The 12,500-nt window shown below is 43.1% G+C and overlaps 1 protein-coding gene across 1 annotated transcript in view; it reads right to left on the minus strand.

Annotated features, from left to right (window-relative positions):
• Positions 1-12,500, minus strand: part of plod3 (procollagen-lysine, 2-oxoglutarate 5-dioxygenase 3) — a 50,003-nt gene that overhangs the window by 23,890 nt on the left and 13,613 nt on the right. Inside the window, exons 4-7 of the mRNA XM_063186570.1 lie at positions 9,314-9,477; positions 7,779-7,891; positions 6,414-6,477; positions 927-1,024 (exon numbers count right to left, since the gene is read on the minus strand). Of these exons, the coding sequence (XP_063042640.1) occupies positions 927-1,024; positions 6,414-6,477; positions 7,779-7,891; positions 9,314-9,477 (439 nt within the window). The remainder of the gene's footprint in view (positions 1-926; positions 1,025-6,413; positions 6,478-7,778; positions 7,892-9,313; positions 9,478-12,500) is intronic.

The raw sequence follows: 12,500 nt of genomic DNA on the forward strand, positions 1-12,500 counted from the left end.
GGCATTGTCATTCAGTGTAACGGATACCTTCTGCTGACTGTAACGGTAAAAAAACATGATTTTTAAATTGTTTGAAGTGAATAGATGACAGCCGAGGCTTTCATGAATTCGCTGGAAAAATAAATAAATAAAAAGAGTCATGTTTTTTACAGTTACAGTCAGCAGAAGGTATCCGTTACACTGAATGACAATGTCATTTTGCACGTCTTTGACCCAAATACATGAAGCTGCAAGCTAAGTAACAAACAAACTATGCATTAGTTAACCCATTTTAGCCTGGAGCGACCTACGCTGCATTCAGGCTCTTGAGATTTGAGGGTTTTTTTCTATCAATATGGATATGTTAGAGCTGAATGAATGAATGCATTGTGCAAAATGAGGGTCCTAGCTTTTAAATGCAACTTATTTCATGTTTCTATGTGCTTCAGAGGCTGAGATATTTAGGTTATAATAGGCAGAGACAACCTTTTCCCCAAAAGGGCTTAGGCTAAAATGGGTTAAACACTCGCGGCACAATGCCTACAGTCGGACTACCGTAGCCTGTATTTCTCCACCAAATGTAAACACACATCGGCACAGTCAAATGTGTCCATGCTTGCATTTTCTGCACGTAAAAACAGACTGGGTATGTCAAATAATGATACCGGTACATTGCCTTTGCAGTTTGTGTGAAAATGTTAAGCTAACTGAGCTAGAAAGCAACATAGCAGCCTGTTCAGCTGACCAGAGAACACACGCACACAGACATGCACACACACACACACACACACACACACACACACACACACACACACACACACACACACACACACACACACACACACACACACACACACACACACACACACACACACACACACACACACACACACACACACACACACACACACACAGACAGAAAGCAAATAGGGGAGTCTTTTGTGTACCTTGGTGGGTCCGTTGCCATGGATGATGACAGGAAGCGTGTCGTAGGCCACATTCCGGGCGCGAACACGAGCCTTCTCAAACTTCAACACCACCTCCTCTGCAGATGACAGGTGAGGTGAGGTGAGGTGAGGTGAGGTGAGGTGAGGTGAGGTGAGGTGAGGTGAGGTGAGGTGAGGTGAGGTGAGGTGAGGTGAGGTGAGGTGAGGTGAGGTGAGGTGAGGTGAGGTGAGAAAAATATCAAAGCCAGTGCATGTACGTATAGAATGTGTATGTGTGACCCGGAATAGGCAGGTGTAATCAAAGGAAGGGCCTGCGTCTTTCAAGGTGGCTATTGTTATGTAGTGGTGCGTTGGCTTTGGTTATAGAGTTTTGAAATCAGTAACTCAGTAAAAAAAACTGAAGAGATATGTAAGTGGGTTTTTAATGATCTCACAATGCCGTGCTATTTACAAATGTGTTAACGTTTCGGGTGACTCAATCCTCAGTGCGAAAGGTTTTAATGTGTCTTAATGTGTACAGTACATGGGGGTGTAGGTCGGTGCGTAGGTGGGTCTGTGAGTGTGTGCCTGCATACATACGTACGTGTGTGGGTTGATGCGTATGTGTGACCCTAGCCGAGTTTGACCTGCATATGTGAAAGTGTGTGTGTGTGTGTGTGTGTGTGTGTGTGTGTGTGTGTGTGTGTGTGTGTGTGTGTGTGTGTGTGTGTGTGTGTGTGTGTGTGTGTGTGTGTGTGTGTGTGTGTGTGTGTGTCTGTGTGTTTTTAAGCTGCTTGTTCATATGTGTATAGGCCTACAGCGCTGTGTAAAAGTATTTGCCCCCTTATTTATTTCTCAGCTTTTCATTGCATTTTTGTCACTCTAAAGCATCTCATATTACGGAAATTGAAATGGTAGATAGAAATAGCTCTCAAGTCAACACAAAAACAAAACATGTGTCAATTGCTGATTTAATTTAAGGGAAAATAAAGCTATCTGAGCCTACTTGACCCTAACTTGCTGAACCACCCCCAGCAGCAACAACTTTACACTGTGGAGGAATATTGAACTCTTCTGTGCATAATTGCTTTTCAAATCAGCTACAGTGGAGGGTTTCCACTAATGAACACAAATGAATGGTCAGAAACTGATGGCTGGACATAATCATTCAGGATTTGTTTGCAGAGAGTACAATAATTCCTTTAGTCATAGATGGTCGTCCAAGTCCTGTGGGAGCAAAATAGTCCCAAACCATGAAAGTCCCACCACCATTTTTGCTTTGACATGATATTCTTTTCTTTTTTTAACCAAATGCAGTGTTCATTTCACACCAGATGTTACAGGGGGCTCTCCTTCCAAATAGTTCAAATTTAGTTTAGTCTGTTCACAGTATATTTTCTCAGAAGCTTTTCAGGGATTATCAATGTTTTTTGGCAACCTTCTCGGCTCTTCTTCTTTTTTTTTCTCTTTTTTTTCCAAGTATGTTTTTGGGGCTTTTTTGGGCCTTTATGACAGGACAGTGAGAGAGGAGACAGGAAATGAGCAGGAGGGAGATATGGGGTAGGGCTGGGAAAACGACCCCGTGCGGATTCGAACCTGGGTCCCCATGGGCATGCAAGCCCAAATGGGCGCTGCGCCACAGCGCCCCCCTCTGCTTTTCTTCTTAGTGGAGGCTTTGGCCTTGGAACTCTGACAGGCATGTCATTTTTGCCTCATATTCCTCTTATGGTTTAGTCATGAACACTGCCATTTTCGGAGGTAATTAACACCTCCAGTGGATAAGCTGTTGTTCTGTATTCCTTTCTGCCCTCTTTGATCTACCGTCACTGGGTTCTTGGGGTAATTCTTTGAAATGTTTACCAATGCACTATGCTTTCTCCTTTTTTGGATAATGGTACTCATCGTGGTCTGCAGACGTCACAATGATTTAAAAATGGCTCTGTGACCTTTTACAGAGTGAGATGTGTGAATTCTTTTATTACATTCTGCTCCTGAATGTTGATGATAGATAACTCATTTTTTAACAAGGGGGGCAATTATTTAGTTCATGCAGGTTTGGATGGCATTTTTCTCTTAATAAATAAAATAATAAAACAAATAAATAAAATAACAAATCAAATAATTTTATGTTTACTTGGGTTATCCTCGTTTAATATTAACATTTCTTTGATGATCTGAAAAGGTGAAGTGTGACAAAGGTGCAAAAAGGTGAAACATCTGTAAGGGGCGAATTCTTTTGCACAGCAATGTAAATTGGGTAGGAGGTTGGTTAAGGGCAGTGGAAAGGGGTTATCTGTACATCAGCATTGCAGTTAAGAATGTGTACATGTTTGTGCTTGCATGCCAGAGAGAGTGTGCACACCTCTGTATGTACAGTGCTTGAGTGTGTGCTTGTGTGTGTGTGTGTGTGTGTGTGTGTGTGTGTGTGTGTGTGTGTGTGTGTGTGTGTGTGTGTGTGTGAGTGAGTGAGTGAGTGAGTGAGTGAGTGAGTGAGTGAGTGAGTGAGTGAGTGAGTGAGTGAGTGAGTGAGTGAGTGAGTGAGTGAGTGAGAGAGAGAGAGAGAGAGAGAGAGAGGGAGAGAGAGAGCACCTCACGCGTGTGTGTTTTTAATAGAGAGAGAGAGTTACAGTATATATATATAATGTCTTTTTTCTGACAGTCTCTGTCGTGTTTGTGTGTTTGTGTACTAGAGTATGGCAACCCGACCGAAGCCCGACAGGCCGGGCCGGACTCGGACAAAAAAATAGTAATATCTGTCGGACTCGGGCTTGAAGCAAACAGACATTGTGAAAATTATAAACAACCAGGGGAAACGTTTCAGTTCATGCAAACGTCAGTTTTGTGAAAAATAAGAATTGAATAAATGAAAATGTTGGTAGGCTATTCGTGTGAGAGATTATTATTGGCTGTATGCAAACGCGCTAGTTAACAGTGGCAACATTTGGACGCTTACTCCGAGTCAGCCGCGCACGGATGCCGAGTCAACTTGCTTTCTTTATAATCGCCAAATCAACAATTGTCAGTGAACATGTGGTCTTTTGTTGTAGTGTAGGCCTGTTTTAGTATGCCTTCGAGGCTTTCTTGAAGGTTGAACATAAAATGACGAAGTTTGTCACTGCATTATTCGCCAAGTATTACATTCGCAGCATGGGTAGCAAGAGGAGCATAATATGGATAACTAAGAAGACGCACACGCTACGTGGAGTAAGGTAGGGGCGGAGAGGTTAACTGTTACTATTTTGTCCGCTGTGACATGTCATGTCCTTCATGTAGGTTCTTAATTGTTGTCACTTTTACTGTACAGTTGTAACTATGCACGTGCAACCTTTCCTTATATTATCTTGACCGCATGGAGATCAGGGGAAAATGCATTCTCTTGTAGGGTCGAACAGGCTATTGTTCTTCGGGGTTAACTTATATCCTTCTTAACGACAAGGGGCAGCAGCAGCTTCACGGGGCTCGCGGGGATTTATTTGCACCAACAGTAACGCACGCTCCGGTAGCCACGCTGACTGCATCCAAAACGTATTCGTTAGTTTTCGCCTTTCTTATCCTCTCATGCCCCTCCCATGCATTCGATCACCGCACCCAACATCTCTGGCTAGTCTAACTGAAAGAAACATACGGTGTGCCGTCACGCGTGTGTCTGTCTGAGTGTGTGTGAGAGTCTGTGTTTACTTACTATGCGTGTGTAAATAAATTAGGCTACTGCAAATTCCCTCCTCCTAACGTCTTTGCTTATCCTGGCTATTTATCACGTGCTATTTTGAATATGGAACCCACATAGAAAATCTTGCTTGCGCACATGGTTCTGTTGTTATGAAACTGGTCTTGGGCTTCGGACGAGCTCGGATACAAACATTTTAATTAATCTCGGGCCCGGGTCGGATTCGATCACTTTTCTGTCGGCCGAGGGCCGGGTTCGGACAGAAAAAAACGGCCCGAGCCACACTCTAGTGCAGGGGTACTCAATTAAAAGTGCCCGAGGGCCAGTTTTTCCAAATCCCCACCCCTTAAAAAAAAAAAACCCTTACAAAAAATGATAAGGCCTTTGTAAGCACAAAACAGACGCACTCACACCCACAGCAGATATTTAGTTTCCAGTGACAGAATGGGGGACAATTTCTCTCATACAGGGCCTGCATTTTCCTGGAGCACTGTCGGGTGAGGTGCCTGCCTTACTCTCATTGCCACCCTTCAGTATTTCTTTTAAATGACTTAAGATTATCTGTTAGCCTATATTTGCAGACTACATTAATAAAGATTTATTTCTTAGTGAGAAAACCAATAAGCCTGAAGATAACACTTTTCAAACAAATGTTGCTTATTATGACTGCAATAATAGGCCTATCATGGACCCAGCAAAGAGGAGTACACCTCAGGTTTTGTCAACAAGAAAATGGCACATTTGAATCAATGTTGATTAAATGATAATAAATCGTCAAGTTGCTCATAACTTCTTAAGAGGGGCTTAAGAGGGGCTTAGCATTCCAAACAAACTATTTGGGGACTAGGGATGCAAATGATCGATTAATTCATTAATCATTAGTTGATAGCCTTATCGATCGACTTACGATTAATTGATAAGCAGCGTTTCTCCCCCGAAATCTCAATGTTTCTCAAAAAAAAAACTACTCAATCTAAAATTTTTAATAAAAAATTGAGATGAAATACCACATTTAAATTAAATCTATTTCAATTCTTTAATCCAAAGGTGATTTAAATATTCCCACTATTCACACCCCTCTTCACATGCCCATTTCACCTGGGTCTCTTGTCAGTTGAATTGTCGATTAATTGCGATTAATGTTTTTTAATCGATTAACGTATTGATCGATTAAAGTCGATAAATCGATTAATCATTTGCATCCCTATTTGGGGACTGTTTAAAAGTGTGAAAAGTTTATCAAGCAATTTGTTTTTAAGTACCAGTACTTGTTAGCTGCCAGCAGAGCTCAAACACAATTTACCTTCATTTGTGTTAGCAACTAGCTACAGCTACTTTGTAAATATTACAGGCTCTGATACCATCCTTCCCTTGTAGTCTACCTCACTACCTCTGATGCCACCCTTGTAGTCACTTCAATCTGGAGGCTGCAGTGACTGACTGGCAAAGAGGGAGAAACTGGCTGTGGGGGTGGGGCACGGCCCTTCTTCCTAGCGTCTGGGGCACGATTTCAAAATAAGAGCCGACAGCGCGATCGGACATAAAAAAAAAAATATATATATATATATATTTTTACATTTTTCATAATTATTTGAGGGCCACAAATAGATGGGGCCACTAATTGAGTATGGGTGCTCTAGTGTGTACTCCTTGTGTATACTTTCTTTACTGCTTTCCTGACTTTCTCTCTCTCTCTCTCTCTCTCTCTCTCTCTCTCTCTCTCTCTCTCTCTCTCTCTCTCTCTGAGTGTGTGTGTGTGTGTGTGTGTGTGTGCGAGAGAGAGAGAGAGAGAGAGAGAGAGAGAGAGAGAGAGAGATACGTAAAGGATGTTTTTTTCTTACCAATGGCACCATTGAGGTTTTGAATGAGCTGAGAGCGGTGGTCCAGAGTCATGTTAAACCGTGTCTGGAAGAAGAAAAACACACACACACACACACACACACACACACACACACACACACACACACACACACACACACACACACACACACACACACACACACACACACACACACACACACTCACAGAGAGACAGAGAGAGAGAGAGAGAAGTCAGGAAAGCAGTAAAGAAAGTATACACAAGGAGTACACACACACAAAGTACACTATTCCCACACTTCAGTCCAGTACGCACGTTATTTCCCCCTTCTGATATTAACCCCATTCCCACTCAACATCTACTAAATTGTTTTAATTTGAATCAATTGTAGTTGATAAGTGGTTCAGAGCTTACCTGTAAATGTAGTGATTACATGTCCAGGTCAATATTCCAACATGAGCAGAAGCTCTGTGGTTTTCCCATTTTTATTTTAAAAAGAGATATAGCCTACTGTAATAGGCATGGTATTCATATATATATATATATTCATTTTCTCTGCTCATAGCAATGTGCCCAAGCCAAAATGAGTTCTCACTGCTTTCTGTATGTTTTCCAGTATAGGCTATTTCAAAAGTAATATGCACAGCCAGGGCCGCTGCTAAGGTTTTGGGGGCCTAGGCATAACTGGTCAGGAGGCCCCCTCATAAGTAAATACTACTGCTACTACTACTAATAATAATGCTAATTCCTGTATTCACAATTACAGTATGCCTGAAAAATGAAGGCCCTTTTGATAACTGACAAATATATGTTTTGAAATGTAATTAAATATTTTTTCATGATGTTTTTTAGTCAGTCTCAATTTAGGAAGCCACAATTTTGGGGGCAAAGTGGTTGAGGCTCTAAAAGCGCTCTGTTTACTCTGCTTATGCCTAACGGCAGCCTTGTGCACAACCTTTAATATCAATTTAATATTTTAATCTGTTCTGTATCGCATCGTATCGTACTGCATCGCACTAGCATAGCATTATAATTGCATCGCGCCGTATTGAACTGCATCACAGTAGGTAGGAGAATCGTATCGCATCTTACCACTGGTAATTTCATAAATCGTGAATGTATCGTATCGTTGCCATGTGTATCGAGATGCGTATCATATCGCTTTGATAATGAAGATTCCCATCCCTAGTATATATGTATATCTCTCTCTCTGTTAAAAACACACGCACATGCATGCACGCGCACACACACACACACACACACACACACACACACACACACACACACACACACACACACACACACACACACACACACACACACACACACACACACACACACACACACACACACACACACACACACACATTAAGACCCAAACACACACCCTTTGCTCCTTGTCCAAGTAGATGCGTGTGTAGAAGAGCTGGTCGTCATCGTTGTCTTTCAGCTTCCACTGATTGACAATGTTGAACAGGTCCGGAGCATAGCCAATGAAACCTGGTGGAGAGAGAGTGAGAGAGAGAGAGAGAGAGAGAGAGAGAGAGAGAGAGAGAGAGAGAGAGAGAGAGAGAGAGAGAGAAATGTCAATACTTGTTACACCTCTTTAAACTAAGAAAATGCATCTATCAGTTCATATGAAAAAAAGGACAAAGAGATAAAGCGCTAGGGGGGGGGGGATTAAAGGAACAGTCCACCCAAGCATTATTCATGAATGTGCATATCATTTTCTTCTCAGGTTTTTCAGTACTTAGATTTATTGGATCAGAATTATTAGCATCCCTTACAAAAATGGACCATGGTTTATTATGGTATTACTATGATTATCATGGTTCTGCCATGGTATGTCATGGTTACTCTAAGTTGTCTGAACCTACCATAATTGTACTATGGCTTACTATGGTATTACTGTGATTTTTATGTAGTATCATGGTTCTACCATGGTATTTCATGATTACTCTACCCTTACGAAAATCGACCATGGTTGTAATGCAGTAACCATGGTTTTACTACCACATTTCATGGTGATTCCAAGTACTATCAACCAACCATAGTTCTAGTACAGTAGCTGTCATAGTAGTAGCCCTTACAAAGATTAACCGTGGTTGTACTATGAAAACTAATCATGGTTTTACCATAAATTTACCAGGGATTATAGTTAACCATGGTTTTTAGTGTAACCATGACAACCATGGTTTGTGACTATGGTTTAACTTATGGTATAACCATAGTATACTCTTTACCATTAACCATGGCTCCCCCCAAACAACGATTTATTTTAACCATGGTCGCCCACCCAAAAAGCCCTTTTTTAAAACCTTCCCCCACCAAAAACATGGTGGGGGAAGGGGTACATGGTTAAACCATAGTCACGAACCATGGTTCTGTCAGAACCATTTCAGTCAAGAAACACAAGAGAAGAATATAAATGAAATTTCTTTTATTGAAATTATGAATTACATTTGGCGGTATAGCTCTGTTCGGAGGAACCCCCCTATTTCCATGAGCAGCAAGAGAACAAGAGACCCTGTTATAAGTACATTTGATGATGTTTTGTTTGCCCCCATAGACTTGCATTGCTACTCTTAATTTGGCTATACTGTTAAACTAGGCAATGGAAACACATAGATGAAAATTATATGCACATTCATGAATAATGCTGGGAAATACTGCAAATATGTGAAAATCAAAAAAGGGTGGACTGTTCCTTTGAGAGAGACAGAAAGAGAGAGAGGGATAGAGAGAGACAAAGAGGAAGAGAGGGATAGAGATAGAGATAGAGAGAGACGGAGAGGAAGAGAGGAGTGTGTGTGTGTGTGTGTGTGTGTGTGTGTGTGTGTGTGTGTGTGTGTGTGTGTGTGTGTGTGTGTGTGTGTGTGTGTGTGTGTGTGTGTGCGTGTGTGTGCGTGTGTGCGTGTTTACCTCCTGAGTTGAGGTAGCGTTTGCCGTGGTGTACGGGCGGGTACTTGGGGGCCAGGCGTTGGTCGGGCCAGCAGAATCCCTCAGCCGAGAAGACCACGCGATGGCCCATACGATTGAACTTAGTCAGCAGCTCCCGCGGCCCACTCGCAAAGATCACGTCATAACTACAGAGAGATAGGGAGGAGAGGGAGAAGGAGAAGGAGAGAGAGAGAGAGAGAGAGAGGCGGGGCATTATTATGATTGCTCATACTATAAACAGCAGCTTCTGTGGACCACTTGCAAAGATGACGTCATAACTACAGAGAGATAGGGAGGAGAGGGAGAAAGAGAGAGAGAGAGAGAGAGGGGGCATTATTATGATTGCTCGTACTATAGAGCAGTGTTTCCCAACCTTTTTTGTCTTGCGTACCCCCTAAGCCTCTTAGTTGTGCTATATGTACCCCCTAATCTATTTTCTATATCATTTTCTCTGTCCTGATGTGACTGCTCCATGCATTTGTAATAATAACACTTTTCCAAGTACCCCCTGCAGTGTGCTCGCGTACCCCTAGTGGTACACGTACCCCTGGTTGGGAAACACTGCTATAGACTGCAGCTTTTGTGGACCACTTGCAAAGATGACGTCATACTACAGCAGGAGAGAGGGAGGGAGGGGGAGAGAGAGAGACAGAGGGAGAGAGAGGGAGAGGTAGAGGAGGAAAAGGGGAGGGATGGAGAGTGATATGGGTGGGGTGGGGGGGGTGGGGGGTATTATTATGATTGGCTGAACTTGTGCAGAAGCTCCCGCGGACTTGCAAAGATGAAGTCATAACTACAGCAGGAGAGAGGGAGGTGGAGAGAGAGAGAGACAGAGCCAGAGAGAGAGAGAGAGAGAGAGAGAGAGAGAGAGAGAGAGAGAGAGAAAGAGAGAGAGAGAGAGAGATGGAAGGAGAATAAGAAAAGGTGAGGGAGGGAGAGGGACTAAGGGCAAGGCAAAGTGTGCAAATCCCACCCTCAACCCCGCCCATCTCCATCTCAGTGAATAAAAATCACAAAATCAGCAGGGGAGAAAAAAACGTTTGTAACAGCTGATAAAATCCGCTAATATCATATTGTTATTGCAAAAGTGTGGTAATAATGCAGAAATAACATGTTAATAATATCACTAATTCACAATGTTCACTGTGGCGCTGAGGGCAGAGTTTTGTGATGATGTCACCCCCTCCCACGTGCAACACCAGGCAATTGAGCCCATAAGTGACGTCAGTCGCTTCTGAGTCCACGGGACCTCAGGAAGGACATTTTTAGTATAATGATATTTTGAGCCAGTTTGAGTTGTGTCACAGGCTTCACAGGTGTTGTGTCTGATATTGCGATATACTTTTTCGTACCAAACACCAATTGTGGAGGGAAGCTTGTTGATACTATGAAGTTATTTGTATGAGCACTTTAGGAACTACAACTCTCGGACGCAGCCCTAGACGTGGATGTTATTGTCGACTCAGCTAAGCTTATGAGCTCTACTGCCCGCTCGGCCCGCCCCGAGGAGGATCGCCCCTGGTTGGGAAAAGCTGCTGCCGCCAAGCTGATGTGCTGGGGCAGTGGTTCCCAAACTTTTCCTGCTGCAGCCTCCTTTGGACTTCAGAATATTCTCGCTACTCCCCACCCCCACCCACCATAGTCTTAGCCTGGCAATGAATTTCTATTCTAGCAATATTAGCAGACAAACTATTAATCTAGCAAATATTGAATAAAATCATGTACTATTAAAGGACAAAAAAATGCCTAATATTGCTAAGAATCCACAGGACAGCAAATGCATCTATTACCCATACAAGTCCAAATTATGAAATTATGTTAGCTGTTAACTGTTAACCTGTGGATTTCCCATTTCAATGCAAAGTCCCTTCTGTCGGCGACCCCCCTTCATTTTCTTTTTCTTTTTTTTGTTTTAAATGTATTTTTTGGGGCTTTTATGCCTGTATTTGACAGGACAGTCGAAGATGGTGACAGGAAGCGAATGGGACAGAGAGACAGGGGAGGATCGGGAAATGACCCCGGCCGGACTCGAACCGGGGTCCCCGTGGGTGGGCATGCAAGCCCAAATGTGGGGGGCTTAGCGCGCTGCGCCACAGCGCCCCCCCTGCCGACCCCCCTTCATGAGCTCTGCGACCCCCGTAGGGATCCCGACCCCTAGTTTGTGTTAGGAGGCCGGCAGGGGCGGAAACAAAAAAAACAAGTCAGTTGTCCCGGGCCCAGAGAAAAGAGGGGAGCCCAAAGTTGGGTCCTCATTACAATGTATGTATTGAGTGGGGAGGGCCCTTTCAGATGACTTCGCCCCGGGCTCAGTCAAAGCTGTCAGCGGCTCTGGCTGAATACGCTAACGATGCATAAATGTTTACTCTTCAGAGAAACCATTTTGAACAGCGATGTGGATGTCCGTTTGTGTGTGTTTGTACATTTGTGCAACATTTGTTTATGACAAACTGTCAGCTCTCACAGCTGCTCACACCAGCTTACAAATACCAACACAGAAAAAAAAAACCACACACACACACACACACAGAAAGCCGACTAAGATGTCAGCGTCCAAGGAAGACAGCCGAATGAAGAATGAAAGAAAGAAGGGCAGAGAAGGAGAGAAATGCAGAGATACAGAGAGAGAGAGAGAGAGAGAGAGAGAGAGAGAGAGAGAGAGAGAGAGAGAGAGAGAGAGAGAGGAGGGGAGGAGGGAGAATTTAACTTCATGAGCAGAGAGGTAATAATTTGTCCTGTGAAGAGTACGCCCTCATGCACATACAGAAAGTGTTTATGAATGCATGCACACCACATGCTTCTGGCTATACAGGAGGGATCATTTCTGTTAAAAATAATAAGAATAATTTAACCCACTTTAGCCAGGAGACACATATATACGCTGCATACAGGCTCTTGAGATTTTAGGTTTTTTATTAAAAATCTGGGGACGTTAGAGCTGAATGAACACACTCTAATGTAAAACGAGGGCCCTAGCTTTTAAATGCAACTTATTTCATGTTTGTCTGTGCTTCGGAGGTTGAGATATTAAGGATTTAATGGCACCCTTTCCCAAAAAGGGCTTAGGACAAAATGGGTTAAAGAGGCATACCAAAACGGTCTCTGTGCTACTACACTACATGTGGGGCGGGAGGGGTATGCTAGTGTGTACAGTATATCACGAAAGTGAATA

This window comes from Engraulis encrasicolus, chromosome 21 (genome assembly GCF_034702125.1).
Source record: "Engraulis encrasicolus isolate BLACKSEA-1 chromosome 21, IST_EnEncr_1.0, whole genome shotgun sequence".
Lineage (NCBI taxonomy): Eukaryota > Metazoa > Chordata > Actinopteri > Clupeiformes > Engraulidae > Engraulis > Engraulis encrasicolus.